The following is a 24,782-nucleotide window of genomic DNA, read 5'->3' on the forward strand; positions in this document are numbered from 1 at the left end:
CGATATTTCCCATTCTTCTTAGGGCGCAGAAAAACGGGGGAGATAAACTCCCCATCTTCATGAGCACATCTTTCAATAATTCCTTTTTGTATGAGCTCTGTGAGGACGGCATTTAAAACTATTTCCTCATGTTTATCAAGCGTTGGTTGCTTAGGTGGATGATCCTGAAAGGGTACTGAAATAAAATCAATGTGGTAACCCTTGACAATGTCCAAAATCACTTTGTCTTATGTGATCTTTGTCCATTCCTCATGGTGAAATTTCAGTCTACCAGCCTGCACAATTTGTTCATAGACCAGTGTTTTCCCACCTTGCAACTTAGGTTTACCACTAGTCATTGGTCTTACCTGAAGACTATCTACAGATTTTGCCTTTGTCTTTCTGACTATCGTCGAGGCTGGTACTGGGGTTGACTTCGCTGTGGCGGATGTTTGTAGCCGCCCTTCTGTTTGCCAACAGAGCCTCTGGCCCGGCCTAAAAAGGGAAAGGTCTTCTTTGTTCTGAACTCCCAAGAAAGTTCTGACCACTACCATGAGGTCGCTTCTGCTTGATTGTTACTTTAGAAGTAACTTTACTGGCGTCTGTCAAATCTTTCAATGACTTACCAAGCTCAGTGCCAAACAACAGGCCATCCTCAACTGCATGGATTTTGGTCACTGCAGAGTAGTCGGTATTCTGTTTTCATGTCACCCTTAAACAAAGTCCTCCTTCTGAGGTCTATTTCATGTGAAGAACCACATAAGAGTGAAATGTTGTCAGAAAGAATTTTTTAACTGCTTCCGTGGAGGGCAAAGGTTTCTGGCCTTTTTCAGCCTTCATATAATCATCTAAAATTCTGATAACTGAAGTTATTCCCTTTAATAGGGGTTTTTGGGCTTTCTGGAGCTTCAAGTCCTCCGTTTTGATCTCTTTTCTGACAGAGTTAAATATCTCTGGGTTGACTCGTACAACCTCTAGGTAGGTGCAGTTGCCCGGTGTTGGAAATTTATCCAGCAATTCATCCCTGGCGTCTTTACTCACGCCCTTACTGAGCAGTTGTTTTACAAGCTCTGACAATTCAGAGTCTAAATTCTCCCAATTCTGTTGTGGCTTGTTTACCACTTTGGCCATACTATTTAGCGCACAAGAATCCTCCTTTGCTTATTTCCTCGGCGGTTTGTCGTCGTCAGATATGTCTTGAACTGCTTTTTGTGGAGGAGCAGCTGCTGCCGGCTCTAGTACGGACTCATCCTCCCAACTGTCATGGCCGTCACAATCACCAGCCTAGTTGTAATTGTCGTAAGCCAATTTAATCTCCGTTATGACTGGTGTTAGTTGTGCTAGAGAACCAGTGAGCTCTTTCAATTGTTGCTTTATGTCAACGATATCGTCCAACACTGAGGATGAATTAGCGACAGCACCTGACTGTGTCGGCAAGACATTTTCCGCCTCATCGTGTAGACCTTTCGAGGACTTCCCTCCGGCTTGTTTGCTGCGCTACTGGCAGAACTAGAGCGCTTTTCAGCCGTTTTTCCCTTTCGGGTAGTTGTCACTCCCTTTCGGGTTTGTTTTTCCCCTGCTGCACCAGCAGGTGATGCTGTATCATGTACGTCAACTTGTACAACAGTGCAATTTTCGTCTGCAGTTGTAACGGCGGTCGCATGGTCTAATGACATGACCGCGATAAACAAGATTATAAATCTGTTCAGGTAAACTTTTCAATCACAATACACACCGTAACCATGTACAAACTTTCGTTTGTAATCAGAAGGTACCTCCGGTAAACGATGCAGAAGATTTCTGTGGATTTTGCTGCGAGCAAAAAATCTTCGGACGATCTCCACTGAATCACAACGCTGTAATGATCTTGACTACGCATGCGCTCTCTCTCTCTCTCTCTCTCTCTCTCTCTCTCTCTCTCTCTCTCTCTCTCTCTCTCTCTCTCTCTCTCTCACGGGATCTTGAATATGCAAATGAGGAGGTAGAACTAAACATTTTCCTCACATTACCAGTGCCCACTCATAGGACTCTTGTTGGGTTCGGCTTTCAACCGCTCAGGATGAAGGCGGTTGAAACCCGAACTCAACAAACAAGTTGATCCTGTCGGTTTAGCATTACATGCACACTTTTAAACTGTTACTGTTTATGGACAGCTTTGTTTTCTATAATATTGTTGGTTAGTTGAATTTAACCGCTTGTAACGAAGATTTACGAATCATTGTATTGATAGTTATGTATACTGATCATCTTGTAAGAATTTAACTGTTATACTCACTATGGCTGGAGATGTTTGAAACATCGAAACATGTTCCTTTAATTCAAAAGTGTGGTTGCATTTTTTATTTAAAATAAATTTATCAATTGATAGCTCAAGCCGTAAATATCACAACACTGCACTGCTATGAACTCAATACGCTCTCTGTTATTTACATCAAGAGGTGGAAAGCTAAGTGTAACAAATTAGTTACCATGACGTTAACTACTTTACTAATGACAGCTATTGACATAATCTTATTCTTCTTTGCCTCAGATTCCTGCATAATAACAAAATTACATTTTTGAGGAATGGAACTTTTGCCAAACTTGAGAAACTTGAAAGTTTGTAAGTAAGACCAGTGAAACATATTTTAAATCACAGCTACCATGGTTTGACATTCCACGTCGTTTTAGTTATCCGAGGTAACAGCCTTAGGTAAACTGCTTGCTGAAAACTAATTGCAATATCCCTTTTCGCTCTGAAATAACATATTTCTTCTCCCTTTAATTGCCTATCTCACCGAAAACAATATTCTTTAGAATCGTAATGTGTATAGGCAATTTATTGCTTCAATGAGCAACTTTTTTCTGTTTTAGATTGTTGAGTGGAAACAAACTTCAAGAAATTCCAGACGGGGCCTTCAGGAATTCAAAGTACCTTCAAATAATGTATGTCAGTCAGTTAAACCAGGCCAGAAGTGATTATACCCGGCCTCTCGTGCGTCAAATAGAGAAACGTTAAATTATTAATACGTTTTACCTTTGCTTTAATCTCACATTCCTTGTCTCTTACGTAACGTTAAATCTGTGGAAACAAAATTACCGACTTGATAATTTTTTTATTCCCCAACAGAATGCTCTCTGACAATCCCATCAACAAAATTGGTGAGCGGGTGTTTACTATCCAAAACCACAGACTAGCAATGTGAGTCATACACTAATGACACACTGTTTTATACCGTAGAATTTCGAAAGTAACGACCCACGTTACTTTCAGATTTAACAGGCTTATTAACGGGCCGCTACTTTCGGGTACTTACTTTCTTACTTACTTGTAATTCAGTAGCCCTCTCACGCAAAAAGGACACGGTAACATGAGATTCAAAAGTTCCTTATATTTAACTGTTCAGATTACATGCTGGATATTTAACCAAACAAAAACAAGCTGTAAGTAATAGTAGTCGGACTGAGTGAAGTACAGTTCAGGGAGTAATCCACCCAAGTGCATGTGATTGACTCTCGAATGGCGTAGGTGTCCAATAGCCCACTTTCGATATACTAAAATTCATTTCTAAACAAAAAGCATCATCTTGAAGCTCAAATAGCTTCGGGAATAAACTGATTTACTCTCCAGAGCCTCGAGATGATGCTAGTAGGCTATTACAGGCATCCAATCACAAGCAGACCACCCTCTGTTAGTAGGGGACGTTGTTCGTCGAAATCTGAGCATCGATCTTTTGCTATTTATAGAAGAAATACAGATGAACAATACGGTGGATATAATTTGCTCCAATATGCAGAATTTAAAGCAATGATTCAATGAAAGTTTGAAGAAAATGTTAACTGAGTCATGGGTCAGATTTTTTCCACTAAAGTCAAATATTCATATCGCAGCTTATTATATGTGCAAAACACTAGTTTAAAAGTCTGAAAGCCTGAAATTCCCGTACTGCATATTAATTTAGCCGCGTACACACGCATTGCATTCTTAAATTATTGATTCTTTGACGTAATTTTTTTCTTGAGACAGCTCTCTCAAGATTTAAAGTTAGTAAGGGCAAACCATTAAATAAGAAAGTGCTGCCATTATAGTTACATCTGCGAGCGGGATAGAACTTTAATCTTTACGGTTAAAATGACCACAACCTGAAAATTTTCATTTTCCTATTTGAAAGTCCATATTAAAAAATAAACTTTTGCGAAATGATCTTTCCATTCGAACGACAGGCGAATATTCTACGTTTTTTTAAACGCGTTCAAATTGCCGGCCATTTTAAAAGTTGGCACCCTACTCGCTGAAGTCTTCTCTGGACTTATGACCTATTTGAAAATCGTCAGTTTCGCTGCAGTATTCGCTTCCGGATTCAAAGGCACCTTCCTCGATGACAGACATAGATATGATAGATTTTTGTGGTAGTGCACTCTAAGTGCACTACACACTATGTCACTGGGTTGTAAGAGTGTAAAGGCCTGGCCAAACACTCGCAACATTTCAACGCAACATCTTGCAACATTGTTAGCACAACGTGTTGCATTTTGGATGTTGCATGATGTTGTACTCGTTTGGCCACGTTCACGCAACATTGTTGCGCTAGGGCATGCGCGTTAGGTCCACTTCTTGCGCCCCAGGGGCCTGGGGCACATGAACATTGACATGTTGCGTTGAAAATGATGGAAATGTTGCGTGCGTTTGGCCAGCCCGTTCAACACATGTCGCAACATCATGCAACAATGTTGCAAGATGTTGCGTTGAAATGTTGCGAGCGTTTGGCCAGGCCTTAAGACTGTAAGAGTGTAAGTCCGTGATGACAATAGGCCAGCAGCGCGCGCATAACTCACGAAAATAAACAGGTCTGTTAGAAGCCTGCTTGAGTTTCAATAAATGAGCAGCTGCTTTTTCCAAAACGATGGAATTAACTGATGATAAATAACCTCGTCTAGTAGAGCGCACTTTTGACTTTGCAAAAACAATGGTCAACCTCAAGAGTTAGGCGATTGTGATCTTTGTGTTGAATTTGCACATTTCTTGTCAAACCTTACAGCACTTGCCTTGCCATCATTTTGATACAGATGTATCCTTTTTTTTTGGCGAGTTGTTTTTAAACACGCAAGATAAGTTGATCATGGCGGCCACTGAAATCGACGCCATTTTCAATTTTGAGATTTACTTGTGCAGCCAAAAGTACAATAGAAAAAGTAAAAGTAGCAAAAATCTCCCAAAAATTTTTTTTCGCTGATGATAACTTTTTTTTATTAAATTCTCAACCTCGGATAATGCAATTCTCGTGCTCTGATTGATTCACTCAATCTCGGTTATCAGCTCATATACCTTAGTTTGACCATATATGGTAAATGATTGCGCTAAACGTTGCTAAACTAAAGTTTTTTACGCCAGAAATCGAAATTTCTCTTGGTATAAAGCACAAGAAAAACGTTTTTGGGGAAAGTTTGGATCAATTTCGAAGCTTAGAAGTACGCAAAAAAGTAAGAAATGTTTTTGTGACGCGCCGGCGTCTGTCTGACACCAGGTATTACACAACATCGCATCTTCATCAAGTTTTTTCGATCTCGCTAAGATTTTCTCCCTTTTTTCGCTGGTATTTCGTACTTCCAAACTTTCAGAGTTTAAGGAATTTAATAAAACAATTATTCCATTCGCGCTTGTTGGATATGAGACTGGTTATAGCCAACTCGGCGCTACGCGCCTCGTTGGCTATTTACCATCTCATATCCAACGCGCGCTCATGAAATAATTGTTAAATATTCGCGGTTCAAAATTTATGTTGTTTTCATGTCGCAAATGTTGTTGCAGATGGCAAAATATTTTTTGTCGATCGGCACTTCCTGAAAACTTCCTTCTGATCTTCCTAAAAACTGTATGTCATAGACCAAATGCATAAATGGCGGCCAAAAAATATTCTTTTGTTTATGTGCTAATTAGACTCACTAGCCTCGTTTGCATGTACAAAATACAAAAGAATGTTGCTTGAGAGCGAGGCTAGTGAGTCTAATTAGCACATAAACAAAAAAATATTTTTTTGGCCACCATTTATGCATTCGGTCTATTATTTATTTACTTTTGCGTCAATACTTGTTTTGCACAAAGCAGGCTAACAAAATCTGCACCTTGCTTAGTTCGCATTGTTTGAGCGTTAAAATAGATTTTTCGGTCCTTTGTGTCTGACAGAAAGTCGTATATTTTGAGGTCACCCATCCAAATACTAACCCCGACAGACAGGGTATAAGTTCGGTGAAAGTTTGTCTTGGAAGGCTATCAGAGGCTTGCGGTGATAAAGAAGTTACAAGGGAACTTGAAAATAATCAATATATCGGTCTCGAAGCCAATATTTCTCCATTCCCTTTTATTTTCTTCAATCTTTCTAGGTTTAGTATTTTACTAATAACCACATGTCTTTTCAGGGGGCTATTTACCTAAGACATCTACCATGGCCCTATAATGATGTACGATACCAAAACAATATTGTGTACTATTAGAGCCACATGTTACGAAAAAGCAACTTGAATCTCCTGGAAACCAAAACGCAGCTGAATTGACAGTTATGGAACTAGAAATCGCTATCGCTAAGTGCGAACGAGACAGTCAATATAATACATAGTTTGCACATTTGCAGAGTTCCAAAATACCCAACAGTAATTTTAAGTTTTTCTTGGTATTTGAAAGTACTGAAACTCAACTTATCTAGTTAACAATAATACAATAATAGAAATTGCACATTTTGCATCTCCAACAACGATGAAATGTCAACGTGTTTTGCAATAATATGGAAATTACTGCTGTATCGATGCTGTAATTTTTGAACGGCCGCAATTTTGCAATGGATAATTATGTGTGACTAGCCTTACATACGTATGTTTCATCCATTCCAAGGGACTCAGAGATCTTTCGGCTAACTCGTCAAACATGGCGTTTGAAGTCCCGCTAGCATCAAAATGATGGTGGCAATCTGGCCTTATATCACATAAGGATTCCCAATTGCATAATCTGCCAATTGAGCCCCTTGGCAGGGATGAAACATACGTATGTAAGGCTAGCCACATAATTATCCATTGTGAAATTCTTACACTTTTTCAGGCCGCAATTTTAACAGAAATATACAATAATTAAGTTGAATAGAATCAATGCCATGTGAAAAATCACCAAAGCGTTTCAAGACTTTTCAGTGTGAAACATGTAATGGGGAATCAAACTCTCTCGCACATGAAAGTTGTTTCACTTTAGAATTTTTATTTTTCGAGATACAGCCATGAATTATAAGTAAAATTGATCTTTGAATTGTGTACTTTGCAAGTTAAATTAAATTGTTCACGACACAATGGTTACAAAACGAAAAACAAACTGCTCTACTAGCGACCCGACGGCCGAAATTGACAACAGCGGCCGATACGAACACGTACGCCGGTTTAGTTTTGAGCTCTTTCACTCAATATAGAACACGCTGGTTCGAAAATTAAAGAACACTCAAAGCAAGGGTAGACAACACAATGGTCAGGGAAACGGACCGGCGAAAATGTGTTTTCACTCACCTCCGAACACAAGATCATCAATAGTCGCACGCGTCATGCAAGTTTGTCTAATGACATCACACACATCAAAACACAAGCTTTCATTGGTCCCCACTAAAATCTCTAGGGAATCTACACCTCACATTACACTTACGTCACAAGTAAAATTTCCGCGATGTGTTTGGCTTATAATTTTCTATTGTTACATTACATTACTTTTTTCTCTGGATCACTCGACAATTTTTTTCGCCTGCAGCTCGATACTTTCGCGTTCGGCTCTATACGGTTGCCGCCTCGCGATCCTCGCCTTTTGGCTAGGATCGCTCCCTGGCAAAAAAGCGCTGCGTTACTGCACTACCACACGTACGCAGTGCGTGCCATTTTTTTTTCTTAATTGAAAATATAACCTGCGATCAGGCTCCATTTTAGTTTCGCGTGGTACGTGGAGTTGGCGAAACGAAAAATAGAGCCTGACCAAATTCCTCTTCGAAATTCCTTCCGCCCACTTTTTTTGATTGATTGACATGTCCTTCATCGGCCAATCAAATTTACTTCCATTACACCAATACACGCGTGGACGGCAGATTCACGCTATTTTGTTTTGACCAGAGTTAATTACCGTGGGAGGAATATTATAAACGAATTCGAAAGTTACCGTTGGCTTTAATTTGAGAAAAACACATTTAAAGCATGGGGAATGTTTTCGACGACTATATTGCGGCAAAGGCCGGTGAACATGCAATCTTTTAAGCTTGACATCTTAATTTGTAATTGAGATAACCTAGCATTTTGTCGTTGGACGGTTTGGAAATACATTATTCCTTTAACGTGTTTGCCCATGAAGGTTTCTTTGGTGATTTTTTCGGGTAATATCTTCAGTTGCAGTGTATTTCTAGAATTGCGCGCAGTAAAATCATGATAAGTTTGGCTGTTAATTTTTTGATGGAGTACGAACAGTAAGATGGACTCGCAAAGTTTCTTTTATTGTTGTACAATTGATCTCTCTGGAAACATGCCATTTTAGTTTCTGGAGTGCGAGTTTTAAGTTAAATCAACTGGAAATATTATGAAGTGTGCAAAAAAACCGTGTCATGAATAGTAAATAAATAAAGCCGTTTGATACACAGATATTCAAAACATGCATTCGTGTAACTTGCGATTTTATCAGCATCTCCTCCTGTTGATATATATGTCCCCTGTCTCATCCAGGAACCAATATGCATCGGCTTTCATTGCCATTTGAAAGAACCAGCTATTTAGCTTTCAAAACATCAGGGAAGTTTGTTCCAAAGTACTTTCAACCCCATGGCCACAGAGCTCGACAACGGAATCGTTAATTTCACGCGTTCCAGTGATTCAAACCCGATTCTGGACAAGTTATGAGATGTTTCAGGTGGCATATCTCCATTTATACAAATAAAATCAAGTTGCACCGTCCACGGCATTGTAAGAATTAGAAAAAAAGGGAGCAATTTTTTTCGTACACTTATGGCGGATTAGTCTCGAGCACTTCGCGAGAGCTCCGCGCAATCACTATGGCATTTTCACTTCCGGCGTTTCAACAGCCAATCAGATCACGAGTTTGGTCGGCCAAAATTTGGCCGACCGTCCGGAATTCTTGAGAGACTTTTGGTCAGGCCCAATTTTAGCGAGCGACGACATAAGAGAACATATGGGCGAAGCTAAAAATGGGCCTGATCGCAGGTTATTGAAAATACTGAAAGCTATCTCAGAGCGATACCTTGGCGTCGATCACCTGGAAAACACAGGACCCACGCCAACAAGCAGTCCTTAATCCACGTCACAGCGATCCCGTGAAATCCTGATCAGTTGAAGGAGTGTATCAAATAAAAGTAGAAATTTAAAATCGGGTCTCGTTTTGAATCTGAATTCTTTCGCAAAAGTTCATTTTTAATATGGACTTTTAATTATTTTCACGTTATGGGCATTTAAAGACTGTAAACCGTAGGCCATGCCTCGCAACGCCTGTTCTGGGAAGTTAAAGAACCGACACAGTAAACGAAAAAGTAGGACCCTGAATTCATAGAGGTTGAGAATACCACGTGGGGAGGCGGAGCCCTGTTGTTTTTTACCTTTCATCTGTGTATAAAAACAGCCAAATAAATAAATAAATGAATAAATAATTATTCTTTAAATTAACTGAGAAATGAGCGACTTCTCACAACTTCGAAGATAATTATGCCGTAACCACTTAAATGGAATCAAATTAGTGAGCTTAAAATTCAGTTGTGCGACAATACGATGGATATCACGATAAAGGTTTTATTTTGCTGATTCAAAATCAGAACCTCGGACAGAATTTCACTTGCAAAGTTGTTATATCTTCTGCAGATACATGATACGGACGAAGCTAAAAAAAATTGACCTGGGATCGTTTATTAATGTCAAGAATATCGCACCCGTTATGTAAGTATTAATGCAAAGACGTTTGAGTAATTTCCTGTAAACAAGCTTGAACTCAGTTATAATTTAAATCCATACCTAATTTATCGAACGCTTCTATGGGCTTTATGTCGATCGTTCAGTTTTCACGGAACCTAAATCAACGATTAAAAGTCCCTTTTTGGTGGTTAATCTTTTAAATTAAACAAAATTTTCCAGAAGCAATGAAATGCCTCTCAGTACTAATACAGGTCTTTCCATACTAATATATAGATTTAGCCAAGCCTAAAAGCGGAGCTCCCGGGCTTTTTTTTTTTTCTTACTGGCTGTAGGGTTTGTGAAAATAAAAGGTTTTCGAACTGTCCGCGCTTTGGTGTTTCTGGTTACTTCTTAATTAAATCATTTTCTTCGCTTTCTTCTTTAGAAAAATTCATTGCCCAACTAGTTTCGCATGAGTTTTAAAAGAAAACAAGAAAATCCTCACCAAAAGAACGGAAAAGGAAAAAAAATTCATTTCAGAGTCAACTGTCAAAAGTTGCAAAGGCCAGTGAATAGGAATCACGCTAAAACTAGAAATCACAGACATACTAGCTCGAGATGTGACAGATCGGAGTTAGGGAAATTTGTCCGTTCAAGATCAAATTAACAAATCGAAAGTGGTTCAGCGTTGTCTGTACTCTTATCGACAACGATATTCGTCATCACAGTGGTCAAAATGTTGTACGCCTCGTGAGTCCGCAACAAATTTTGAACACTGTGATGACGAATGTCGTTGTCGATGAGATATAGACAACGCTGAACCACTTTCGATTTGCTTTTTTTACCACAATATTCAACGCCAAAGAAAGGGTTTATTTCAGAGCGTGACTAAAATCATGACGCAAAGAAAGAGCAAGCCTTGTCAATAACTTTCTCGCAATACGATTGGTTTATTACTGGGTTGCCAGTATGGCAATCCCTGTCGGAAAGTGGGTAAGATTTGTTTGTTTTCTTTTTTTCTCTTTTTTTTTTCCGTGTCGGTAAAAGTCTTGCCTGTCACTCCCCTGCTTAGAGGTGTCTTTGTGCATAGAGCCTTCTGCTCGTATTTTCTTAGGATAGAGAGGGTAGTGGAAATGCGTAGATTTCTCTGGTGGACACAGTAGAATGATAAACTTAACCGGCAATGGCGTCGAAAGTCATGTAACGCGAATGGCGTTTTAGTGGAACAAAATATACCCTTATGAAGCTCAATAATGTCAAGTCATTTGGATACTGAACAAGACAGGCGGTGGAATCTTAAAAGCGACGAGCGAAATCAAAGTGAGCTGCATTTCTAAGATGTTACCAAGTGTGCTGTTATGTAGAACACTGAAACCAAATGGAATGTTCTCTGGTAACTTATGGTTTCAACAAAGACAGAGAACGAATCGAACACCTTAAGTGGATCTGTGATCAACTCTGCACAGTCTTCAGGTAAAAAAAAAATTGGAAATGTGACAGCCAAGAATTATTTGAAAGAAAGCTTGTCGTCTATTTTGTGCTTCATTATTCAAGGAAAAGGTTCTTCATGGGAACGTTTTGATCCTGAAATTTTAGTTTGTTGTAATATTGCGCATATTTGACACGATTCAGTTTTTTCTCTTCACGCACTTAATGAAATAGGAAGGGGTTTTTGCCTCTAATACCCTAAGAGCAAATATGTCGTTTGTTTCAAAAAATTGTTCGCTGGAAAAGGTGGCCTTTTTGAATTCATCATGTTTTATAATATGCCAGCTTAACTGGATAGTTTTTAAGGCAATAGTAAAGCATTTTCGTGTCAAAATGAGGTTAGCGTTTTTCTGTTGTGCTAACTTAATTAAATATAAATATACAATCTGCCTCGTGAGTTTGTTATTCTCGTTAACCAGCAATGACGTCGAAAGTCATTGCAACGCGAATGGCGTTTTAGTGCATCTTATGTTGTTTGTTTCAATAAAATCTTTCGCTGGAAAAGGATTCTGTGATATTTCTGCCTTTGTGAATTATAATATCATGTTGTGTATTGAATTTTCGAGCTTAAGGTTGAAACGTGATACGGGAGGATATTTTAGTATTGCTCTGTAAGCAGGAAAGGTTTCATGAAAATAAACAGGTCTGTTGGAAGCGTGCTTGGGTTTCAACAAAATGAGCCCAAAATCAGCAAAAAATTGTGACGCCGGTGAATAATAAAGTAGTTGCTATTTCCAAAATGATGGAATTACCTGGTGATAAATAACCTCGTCTTGGAGAGTAAGTTTTTGACTTTGCAGAAACAATGGTGGGCGATTGTGATCTTTGTTTTGAATTCGCTCATTTATTGTCAGACTTTATAACACTTGACAGAAAAAGAAACTTACGAAAACCCGGTATCTTGCCATCATTTGACACAGATGCTTCACTGTTTGGCAAGTAAACATGCCGCGGTAACTTAATCACGGCGCCCGCTGATGTCACTTTCGATTTTGCGATTTATTTGTGCACCCAAAACGTACAATAACAAAATTGAACGTAGCAAAAATCTCTCAAAATGTTTGTCGCTGATCGTAACTTTTTATATTTTATATTCAAGGTTCAAAATTAATGTTGTTTTCATGTCGTAAATATGTTATTCTCGATCTACCGTCCTGGAAACTTCCTTCTGCTCTTTCTAAAAACTCTGTATCAATATCTATTTACTTCTGCATCAATATTTGTTTTTGCATAAAGCAAGCTAACAAAATCTGTACCTTGCTGAGTTCGCATTTGTTAGCGTTAATAGTATTGTCTTCTGTTTTGCGAAGGGCTATATGTTTTTAGGTCACCCATCCTTACACTAACCCGGCCGGACAGAGATAAACTTTAGTAAACTTTAGTATTGCAAAGCTGTCAGATGCTCAGAGGGCACGCTTAAACTTGTGCTGAAAAGAAGTTGTGAGGGAGCTTGAAAATTATCAGAAAGCCAATGTTTCTCACTTCCCATTTATTTTCTTCAATCTTTCTGGGTTCAGTACTTTGCTAGTAACCACATGTCTTCTCAGGCTATTTACCCAAGACTTCTACCATGGCACTACAATGATAGACAATACTAAAACAATATCGTGCACTGTTAGAGCTACATATTACGCAAGGACAGATCTGTTTCGTCGTACGAACGTGTGAGGACCTGTGAGCCAAAGGGCCTCTGCTGGTATGACTTCTGGGTGACCCCTTAAATGGTCTTAATGACCCCCCCAACTTGAAAAAAATTGTTTGGAACGGTGCACGTACCTTTAGCACAGGCAGCCCAGTGCACCCTCACGGAGGGTCTAGTTTAACAAAATGAGCGTTCCTGACTGGCTGTTACATTGCGTGACAAATTGGAGCGAGCATGACGCGAACAACGTTGTCTAGACTCTTATCGACAACGGCAAATTAGCCAATCAGATTGCGAGATTACAAGTAATTGTGGTAGAAATGTTCTTGTGTATTTCTTTCCGTCCAGAAACAGTACAGATGATTGTTATTTTTGAGAATACAAATTCGAGTTTCATTCCTGAACAACGGAAAAAACGTTTAAACCACTTTTTTAAAGTGCGAATCCACTTGAAATAACGCATCGGTTTAGTGTCCAAGGAGAGAATTTGTGGAGTAACTTCTTCCACCAAGTCTTAGCTATTACTGGTACACTGTTTTGTCGTTCTCGTTCTCTCTCTCTCTTTCTTTCTCCGCGCGCTATTCGCATGTAACTCCAGTGATGATAGATCTTCATTGGTTACCCGATCTTAATGAATTTCAAAGCTTTACATGGCCTAGCGCCACCTTATCTTATTTAGTGATATGTTATCTTGTAAAGTCCATTTAAGATCTAATTTAAGATGTAATGATAGTTAGATTTTATATTTATATTTAGTTGTATTTGTAAGGCGCATTAGATCATATATTGTAATCTATATTGCGCCATAGAAGTATTAAATTATTATTATTATTATTATTATTATTATTATTATTATTATTATTATTATTACTATTATTGTTGCTTTGATGATCCATACGATGTTTTTGAAATTCATCTTTAATCAAGACATGTTTCGGATGAAACATCATCCATCGTCAGTTGTACAATGAGAAATAAACTAAAGTCAGGAGCCCATCTGAAGCGTGCAACCTCCATACAGCGTCTGTGAAACGGCGTTTTCACAAGTAGGTTTATTTTTAGACTAGCCCTTCCCGCGAATTAGGTCAAAAAACAAAGGCAGTTCCGGTTCGGTGACCCTATGACGTCAGCTTAATTTCTTGTAATTGGTCATCGGGCTCCTGTGGGAGTCTCATTAGCGGGAAATTCAATCTAAAAATAACTTTACTTGTGAAAACGCCGTTGCACGAAAATAGGTAAGTTGCACGCTCCGGGTGATGGGCTCCTGCTAAAGTTGAGCAATAAATAGTGTAACAAAGTGAGATATAACATGAATAATTAAGGATGGAGGCGAGAACAGAACAACCACGAAACAAAACAGAAAAAAACAGACTATTTAAGCTAAGAAAAGAAACTAATTAGTATGAAAGGGATAAATTAAGATGTTTGACTTGGGAATTTAAAGATGGCTGCTCCCAAAGGATATGCATGGCTTCTTTAATTTTCAATTGCAAACGTGTGGAAGCAGAGTCGAGGATTTTGAAACAGTCTTTTGAACACCGGGAGCGACAATTTTCAAAACCTCTCAAGTGCTTAAAGATGTGGGAATGTTTGTCGGAGGCGAGATGTTCACGGATGCGAGTGGCGAAGTGTCTATTGGTTTCACCAATATAACAGGCATTACAGCCTGCACATGAAAATTTGTAAATGACTCGCGATCGTAAACCCGCAGGGATAGGATCCTTCGCCCCAAACCAACTCCTGATTTTAAACGGGGTGAACACCAACTTAATTTCCAGGTCGCTGCAAAATGTGTTGACTAATTTCTTAATTCTGCGTTATGTTATGATGGAAAAGGGACCGATGTACGGTAATTTAAAATACAAACAATTGTCCTTCCGACCAACACTCTGAGAGGAAGACCGGTGTAGGTCTTCTTGTGGAAAACCGAGGTAATAATGCCCTGATTACTATGGTTATCTAAAAGCACATCTAAGAAGGGGACTTTGTGGTTTTCTTCCTTCTCCATTGTAAACTTGATGTTAGGATACTGGCTGTTGATATAACTAAAGAAAGTTAAAGCATCCTGCTCGGTAATAAACAAAGCAAAGGTGTCGTCGACATATCTACGATAAAACTCGATACCTTAATTGTAATTCTCTAACCAGCGTTTCTCATGATGACCCATAAAGAGATTAGCTAATACAGGAGCAAGCGGGGAGCCCATGGCTACCCCATCAATTTGATCGTAAAAATTACCCAAAAATGAAAAATGGGTTTGGGCAGTGGCAAAGAGAAATAACTTAGTAAGATTTTCCCGTCCTAATTTAATATCTGTCATAGGTCGTCCAGGCGCATCATGCGACCAAAATTAAAAATCTTCTAAAGATATGCCAAAAAGCAGCTCTAAACAAACTAAAACTAAATACTCAGCTTTAAGTGTATATCCCTCCGATGCTTGACTAGCCACTAGTGTGGTCCTGACCATAGCTATGTGTGTCAAACCCGTGGCCTGTTTCTCAAAAGTCCCGAAAGTTTTCGGGCCTATTTCGGGTGTCACAATTCCCTTTATATCTTCGCAACGCCGAAGTTCCAAGCCATCAAACTTCGCAGTCCTCTTAGTTTTTCTTACATTAAAAACATGTTAAAGGATCAGCTCTAAAAAATAGGCAGATTGCAGTTTGACGACTGGCTTTTCGGGCCCGAAAAGTTCTCGGGACTTTCGAGAAGTAGGCCCCTGGATTGAAACCGGCGAAAAATGCAGAAATAAAATGTTTTCCAAACCGTTTTCCACTTGAACACGAAAAGCGTCGGCTGTTAAGAGCTTTAGTTGACGTAGTATAGCCGTGTAGCCGTGTCGGGCCATAGAAAGCGCGCCAAAAATGTTTAGCAGTTAGCCAGGCTTGTCCTTGCGATCGAATCGAAAACCAGTGCCTGGGCAGCGGTTAGCTTAAAAAAAAAAAAAGCTGACCTCGATGAGCTCTAAACTTGAGCCCGGGATATGGTCACGTGATTCTGTAGTGTTTTGGGACTCAGATTCCCCGTCAGTAGTGCATGGAACGCGTGACTGTAGTTGTTAAGGATCACGAGTCGTGTAAGCGGAAAAAAGCTATTGTTTAAGGTTCAATCCGTTGTAATCCTTCGTTATTTACCGACTAGATCGGTCACAACAGATACTAGTCAGCGAATGCCTCGTTTTGACAGGTGTCAATTGGCCATAACATGGATGTCCAATATCCAAGATGTACGCTGTAAACTAAATGGAGTATGGCTTCGATATGGTCAAATGTTACTTGTCACATTGGCATACATGGAGGAGTCGACGGACGTACCGTCGTACGATCACCAAAACCAAATTTTGTCGCACAGATGGGGTACCATATTTCTTACCCAAAATGTCAAATATGTCGTAGTTTTTGAAATTTTGAGGTAAAAAGGACACAACTTGCCGTTGGTCGAATGGAAAAGGGAGTAAGGAAATAAGTGAATCTATCTTTCTTCAAAATCCCTTGCTCGGGAAAGCGAGTAAAAGGCCAATCTCTTATACCATTTCAGCAAAATGGCGTTCTTCCTTTGTAATTGAAGGACCTAATAATGTCTGGGTAATTAGAATATCCCACGCAAGTGCTTTATGAATAATTCATGATGCCCGGCCACTTCTCGCGATGCATACAATGGTGAAAATCAAGCGGCTCCGTCTGCCGCAGGCACTTCGATACACTGGCGAGTCCTAAAAGCTTTATGTGCACAGTTCCTCTGGAATCTTGAATAGGAGAGCATGAAAAGATTACCTTGAGTTTTTATTTTTTAATAGATAAATTGTGACCGTAGTTATTTTCATTTTTGGAAATATAAACCACGCATTCATTTAACTGTAAATACACTCTATTACGCCTATGCAACTATTGATGTTTAAGGCGTAATGTGCCCGTGGGAAGGATGAAAAACTCGTCGTAGGCGAATCCTAGGCAGAATTCGAACATACGACCACCCTAACACAGGCCGGATGCTCTACCCATTGGGCTACTAGATCTCCTGGGGTTCTCGGTAGTTAATCTGGGTTCTGAATGGACAATCTGTCTCGCTGGTCGGCGGGACAGACCATTACAGCTTAAAGGGGCTATGTCACGGCAGTGCAGTTCATTTTGCCTACTTTTAACAGTTTCTCACTCCTAGTCCCTACGCATGCAACTTAACGTTAACCCATAAATCACTTTAAGACAACACAAATTAAAGCTTCGTGAAAAAAATGTCTGTCGTGCACACATGATTTCAGTTACAAACAACAGAGAAAAACTTTGAAAAACTGCCATGCTGAACAGTTTTCAAAACGCAATTTGCAATCCATTTTAAAAGTTTTATAATTTTGCCCATGCCTGACTCCTTTTGTATTTACGTTTCAAGTTATTCTTCAAACCTTTCTTCAATGTTTTAAGTAGTTATTTTCAGTTTATTTTACGCTTGATTTGGTTGCCAGTTTCCCAGTCGCTGAATTTGGCTTTATTTGTAACACAGCCCCTTTAAATATCAATTGTCGTATTTGAAAACTTGAATGTAGGTATATTTTGTAGAGCCCGCAGACCAGCGGGACACATTGTCCATTCAGGACCGAGAGAAACGAGCTAACTCTACCGGAGTTTTAGTAGTTCAATGGGTAGAACATCCGAGTGGTGTTCAGAGATGGTTGGTTCTAATCCGGCAGAAGACTGATTTTTTGGCTGTCCTTTTGCCCTTCGCCAAGCAACTAGTTTCCCATGTAATCAGTCTATCTTGAGCCTTTTATGAAAGGGATTGAAAGAGGGTGCTCGAGAAATAGCTTCAGTCTGCATACCGAGTCTTATGACATGTGTGACACAGGACCTTTACACCTGAATTTAAATACAGAAAGGACCAAAATAAAACAAAAAAGTAGAATATAAACAGAACTTATCGATTGTTGTCGTAATTTCATCCACCTACGACATATGGTACCAACCATTTGTTTGGTAAGCACTCTCAGTCACACCTTGCAATGCTAGGCATGGCAAGACAGGCAATGCGATGCCCTCGATTATACAATAGATATTCGTTTCCCATGTTTGCCATGGAAATTTGGGTGTTTATTCAAAAGTCACGAAAATCTCTGCCTCTGTGTGTAAAGCTACCAGATATAAAAATAGTGTTGACTTGACAGTTAGTTTTTCAGCGACATTTTAACACTAAGTTTTCCCGCTGGATTGCTATCTCTATTATAAATGAAATGTCTTTAGCTAGAAACTAAACATAATCGATCTGGTTATGTCTCCCCTAAGAAACTTTGACACGTTGTTTTTAACTGTATTTTCGTTTAGAACTTTGCATGAAGGCAAAATTAGCACCATGGAGTTTAAAAAAGACTGCGTTGTCCACTTGTGAGTACCTTAACAGTTAATTTCCCTGTGCACCCAGACTGTATGGATTTCAATATAACCTTACACCGACAGACATTTAATGACGCCTGCATGTCTCAACAGACCATTTCCGTGTTCAGGTCTGTCTCCTCTCCAAAGCGACTCTAAGTGCAATCTTTTTGTGATGGTATATAGTTCTACTTCACATATGAATGAAAACTAGTTTTCATGAAAAAAGCTTCGCACTTGACTCGCTTTGAAACATTAACTCGAACTCTATTGCAATTGTTTAGGTACATCAACATGACCGCCTTGACGTCACGTGAAACCCCCGGGGGGGGGGGGGAACTCCCATATGAAACAGACGGGGATGCTCGTCGTCTTGCTTAGGGATGTAAATTTTGGATTTGGGTCTCGCTTAGGGTGTTCCGGGCAAAGCGCCAATATTTTAAGCCGCTCAGGTCTCGTTTAGGGTTCCGCGAAGAAACACAGAATTACGCGAAGAGAAACAGTCAAATTTTGCTTTTAAAAACTACTTTTAGATGAAAGCATTCGATTATTATGTCTTTATATCATTAAAACTCACTGCATGTCGTATTTGTGTGTTTTTAAGCGGTCTCTTTTAGGGGTCAAAATTTGCTTAAGCCACGCCCAGATTGGTCACCTTTAGGGGTTAAATTCAAAATTTCCGACAAGCATGCCCGTCTGTTCCATATTGGAGTGCCTCACAACAAATTTGTCATATAAAAAGGGAAATTTCGGTCCGAGAGATCCGACCGGTCAAAGTGGACCACCTTCAAAGCTGGTCCCGAATATTTCGGTCGGACCAAGCCGAAATGGTCCGTTTCATTTGATTGAAAGCGCCCCCTATTGAAAGGTGTACAATGAAGATCAATAAAATTAATATTAACGCCACAATTGAATAGATTTAAAGGAAATCTCTTTTGCCTTGATAAAAATAATACAGCACTTGTTTTGTTCGTGTTAACCGTCAATCTCTTTGTTAACGTCAAGCCCAAGAGAGCATGAAGTTCTTTCCTCACCACGGATATTAAGGTGTTAGGGTTACGGCGGGTCTAATCTGCAGGTCGCAGGTCGCGGGTTGCAGGTCATTGTTTCATCAATACAGAAAGTATCCTAATTAGGCCTAATTAGGCCTAAGGTTAGCTTTAATGAATGTTTAGGATACTTTCTGTATTGATGAAACAATGACCTGCAACCCGCGACCTGCGACATGCGACCTGCAAATTAGACCCGCCGTTGGGGTTATGGGAAACTAGAATATTCATGTCATTACCATATAACAGAACGTGAATTAATTGTAATATAAATTAAGCATCGTTGAGTCTTGACTGGCAACTCCAGTTTAGATTTGCAGATGATCTGAATCTGAACCATTTACTGAAGCATATTGCATTCGCAAGGGTTTACGTTTATGCAAACGTTGGCCGTGTAGCACTTATATTTCAACAAAATTAACTATGAAAAGGTGATGTGAAGTGCTAAAAACTACGTTCATGTAATCGTCACGAATTGTACACGCTTCCATCTTGCCTTGAACCGATCTGACTCTTCGAATTCGTCTGGCGATGAAGATGAGTTCAGGTGTAAGACGAGAATGTAGTTCGGAGTCAGTGCTTCTAAATCCTGGGGGACACTCTAGACAGGTGAGATAGGTCCGTCATTTAAGACCTTCTCGACCTTCGCTAGAATGTTCTCAACTCTTCATCGTTGACAAGACGTTCTCCTATCACTGAGTGCAAGATGCTCTTAATAGAACGTATAATTCTCTCCCAGACGCCACATTGGTGACTCTCTGACGGAGGATTAAACTTCCAATCAATTCCCCTTTGAATCAACGAAGCTTGGATCTTCTCTTGAGACCACACCTTGAAGGCTTTAACCATCCAGCCATACCGCTTGTTCAGGGTAGGATATCTCTTCGACCTCGTGCTGGGTCCCATCTTGACATAAAGGGTCCGAAGTAATTCACTCCTACTGCTGCGAAAAGGGTAGATAATCCAGTGACTGTCTGACGACCCTCGGACAACCGGTAACGGGGCGGTTACTTGCTCCCCCAGTCTGTAACTCTGTCGTTAATTTGCATATGTGACATTCGCTGAGGACGCTCTAACAATCCAAAATCGTTGTCATATCTCCGCCAGAACTTGGTAAGTTCCCACGTGCCCTTTCAATTGATGGTAATGGTGCATTATCAATCTAGTCACGGGATGTTTTCTGGGTAAGACCATCGGGTGTTTGGCATCATACTGCAGATGGGATGGCACAGTCGGTTAGTGCGCGGCCTTGGTGCAAGAGGTCCTGAGTTCGATTCCCGGATCTCGCATCCTTGTTTCGATTCCTTTCCTTTCCGTGTAGCTAGTAGCTTTAAATACCCGTAAAACGGAGCACTGAGGGGGAGGGGGGAGTAAAATGAGCGCACCGTCGACCTCAGGTTTGTCAGTGATTAAAAGTTACTGTTACGAGTTATCGACGTTAAATAAGGTCTACTTTACTTTACTTTACTTATTCTATGACCCTATAATCAAACAGACTCTCGATTCCATCGTTGGAGAAGTAAAACACCTTAAAGAGAGGCCAACAACCCAGTCAAACACAACATCTGGCAAAGTTGCTCTGTTCATCCAGTATAGAGGAAAATGCACTGAGGATTATGCATGTGCGCTTCACAAAGTCAATGCGCCGTGTACCATCATTATGACACTCAGAAAACTCAAGACAGTACTGCCTTCACTAAAGCTTCCAGTGGAGGTGCTTAAAAGGGGGCTTGTTTATCGTCTCACGCGTCCACGCTGCTCTACGTGCTATGTTGGCGAAACCAGCCGACATCTCAAGTCTCGCTTCAAGGCGCACATCCAGAGAGCAGGTCCAATGAAGTCCCATCTATCCCAGTGCAGCACCACCATCACTGAAGAGAACGTGGACATACTCAAAACGTCATTACGCGGAGAGTACTACCTACGGACACTTGTACTCCCTCACATCAGAGAGCTAAAGCCCCAGATTAACACCAAGAATGAATACAAGAGCAGGGAACTCATGATTAAGTTGTGGTCATGGGTCCATGATGGCTAATCAACACCTTAGTCTGCTTGGTTTGGTAGCTTAGCTTATTGGTTATGCATAATGCTCATTGTATATATTAGCTCATAAGAAGTTTTATTTTCACTTTAAACAAGCCTGAATATGACTGCAAAGTCGAAAATATTAGCTAAGAATTTAGTGAAAAAATTAGCCATCATGTTGGCTCCTTTTGACCATATAAACTAGTTGCTAATGTGGAACGATCGATTTATTAAAATAGACAATGTGTCCGTTTTTTTCCGAAAAAAAACGTAATACTTGCCGACTTGGTAAATAGGGAAAAAACGGTTTAATTTGATTTAAAGACTTCTTTAAAACATTCAACATTAAATGTAACTTCCTGCAATACTATAGTTTGATTTCAGGCATACCAAGACACTAGAAGGTGAGCCTGAAAAAGAAGATCAATGTCGCGTTTCCGAAGATAAACAAATTAAGATAGACAAACATGTTTCAATATGAAATAATCCATAACATTATTTACACAAACAACATTTTATATAAAATGAAAAAAAAAAAGAACAAACAACTCCATATTGTCCTCATTGCACCAGTATTGAGCAAACTACAATGCATGTATTGTGCTCATGTGTGATCGCCAGATGGTTTTGACGCGAATTTATCAATTGGTATAACTCTCTCCATTCGGAAAAAAAATATCCGCTCTTTGCGAAAAAAAGAAATTGTATATGGTGTGCTGAATGGGTGGTCGTCTTCTTCAATCCTCAACCACTTAATCCTTATCGGGAAGTACTTTCTTTATACTTTCTTCAATTTGCAGACTATGTTAATTTTGTTTCTGAAAAATTTAGAGTGGAAAAATATATTTCGGTCATGACAAATACCCAAACTGCTTTTGTTAGTCAAGTCAAGTGTTTTGACTGTAAATCTGTTAAACTGAAAGTGTATTTTGGTGATTGTAAAAGAACGAAATATAAATAAAAAAATAAATAATAATAATAACAATAATAATAATAATAATAATAATAATAATAATAATAATAATCCGCTGGATTGAGCTCCAATTGCACATAGCGCCACAACCTGCGAGCAGGCTCTCCGAGGGACTGGGGTTGGGGGTAGAATGAGGGCCTGCCCGTATGGCTTTGAATTTTGAATGTGGCGTCCAAATTTTGGACGCAAAATACTGATTGGCTGAAATTGAATTACCTGGTGACATCACCATAGACAAGCTCCGATACTTCGTTTCGAGAGATGAGGAGGTCAGAAATGCGTTTGAGAAAATTGTAGAATGTTGCAATTTTACCGTAACTTTACATAATTAAAGGTGGGGCAACGCGATGCAATGGCTTCTCTGCTGGAAGGAAAGGAATTTCTATGTCTGTTATCCACAGGATTCGGGAAAAGTATTATTTCCCAACTGTTTTTCGTAGCGGCCAAAATACAACGAGGGCGACTTTATGTCATCGTGGTAGTTTCCTGTCCTCGACAAAGCATTATCGATGATCATATTTGGACAAAAACTTGGGCATTTCGGCTGCCTCAGTTGCTGATTTAACGATAGAGAACGACAGAGGAACTCTACGCGATTTTAGCAAGTATTTGGTTAAGCCAGAAGGTGGCTCCCCAAATGATTGCTCGATCTCCTGGTAACTCCGCAATACTCCGATACACTTGAAAAAAAATATTCCAATTTTCAAATTATTGAATTAGTAAAATGCATATCTATAATCACAAATACTCGATAAGCCTTTGAAATAAAATGGTGTAGGTATTAGAATATCTGTCTAGTATTCAAGTGTGATGTAGTAGTTGTAATGTCTGTATTTAATTAAAATATATTAAAAAGATAACTCCACTTCGTTTTACCGAAATTTGGCTGCAGTTGTGGTCGACTTGTCTCACACAGTGGAGATGCGGTCAGGGAAAATGGCTTTCTCGATTACGATTCCCGTCGTTTCAAGTTTGTGTGCTAAATTTTTCCCTGACGAACGAAACACATTTTCCGTTGAAGGGACTTCGACGAATTACCGTATATAATATTCAGCTACGGTTTTCAGCATCAGCAGTAGTCGTTCGGATTTTCTGGCGAAGGCTTCATTCCTTTACATTTTTATTTGAGTTCCTGCCTCCAGAAATTTGAAATACACAACGCGTGGCTTACTGTTTTTTCAATGTTTACTTCGGGTGCGCGCTGATTGGCTAATTTTTGACAGCTCTCTCAGCGTGATATCAGGAGATGGCATTCAAAATTCAGAGGGATGCGTGCAGGCTCTCCTTCTCTCCCACCACAGATAGAGAGAGTGCTCGCAGGCTAATAGCGCCACTGCTTAGGATCCGACACTCGCTGTATCGCCGCAACTGGCGATCGATTACCCACAAAGGTCACAAATCTTCGTGTTTCGTTGGCAAGGTACTTCAGAACTATCATCGAATCTGTCCAATAAGTGACACTGTGTTCTTCCAATCTCCCCATTTACTCCTGTACCAAGAGTCTGCCAATCTTGGTCGCTAGGGTGGCTGCTGTCAACTCCAGTCTCGGCACGGAACCCGTACCCTTCAAGGGTCTTACGCTCGCTTTCCCCATCAAAAAACTACAATGTGTCTCTCCCTTGTCATTAACGAGGCGTAAATACGAAGCCGTTCCAAAACCGTGTTCTTGTGGGGCGTCAGCAAAACGGTGCACCTCTGCCTGTTCAATCTTGCCGAAGTCCTTTGGCTTGTAACACCGTGAGATGCTCTAACCTTGTAAGCTGGTGAGACCGTCTCTCCACATCCTCCAACGTCGACATAATTGATGCGGGAGCTTCTCATTCCAGTCATACTTGAGCCTTCACAATTCCTGGTTAATCTCCCTTCCCCGGCAGGAGTAGTAGACACCTTTCCTGTTATGAGGCTGTTTCCTGTTACTGATAGCAAAGTTAATCGTATCTTGTTCTACATTCCAGTGGATTCCCAGAGCTCTATCCATAGGTAGACTTACCTTAGAACGCTAAAAAACACTACGAGAGTTCGAAATCCATTTAGTAAGTTCAAATCCTCCTCTTGCGAGCAAATATTGCAACTGCTTACTGGCATCCATAGCATGTTGCAAGTCAGGAAACGACTTGAGCAGGGCGTCCACGTAGACATCCCTGCAAACGGCATCAACCACTTTTCGCGAGAAATCTTCCTTATTGTCCTGAGCCACCTTCCTAAGGGCGTAACCCGCTACGCTCGGTGATGGTTTGGCTCCAAAAATGTGTACCAGCATTTAATGAGTCTTAGGATCTTTGGCAATGTCGCCATTTGGCCACCACAAAAAGCAAAGGGCTCCACGATCCTCTGGTGCCACAAAAACCTAATGAAACATTTTCTTTGTATCTGCGGTAACTGCT

General features: G+C 40.0%; 1 protein-coding gene across 1 annotated transcript in view; it reads left to right on the plus strand.

Annotated features, from left to right (window-relative positions):
• The window catches only part of LOC137995525 (carboxypeptidase N subunit 2-like), a 199,661-nt gene extending 181,297 nt beyond the window's left edge, over positions 1-18,364 (plus strand). Inside the window, exons 13-17 of the mRNA XM_068841060.1 lie at positions 2,510-2,581; positions 2,833-2,904; positions 3,089-3,160; positions 9,832-9,906; positions 18,301-18,364. Of these exons, the coding sequence (XP_068697161.1) occupies positions 2,510-2,581; positions 2,833-2,904; positions 3,089-3,160; positions 9,832-9,906; positions 18,301-18,364 (355 nt within the window). The remainder of the gene's footprint in view (positions 1-2,509; positions 2,582-2,832; positions 2,905-3,088; positions 3,161-9,831; positions 9,907-18,300) is intronic.
• Positions 18,365-24,782: the final 6,418 nt, after the last annotated feature.

The sequence above is a fragment of the Montipora foliosa genome, chromosome 3 (genome assembly GCF_036669935.1).
Source record: "Montipora foliosa isolate CH-2021 chromosome 3, ASM3666993v2, whole genome shotgun sequence".
NCBI classification, from domain to species: domain Eukaryota; kingdom Metazoa; phylum Cnidaria; class Anthozoa; order Scleractinia; family Acroporidae; genus Montipora; species Montipora foliosa.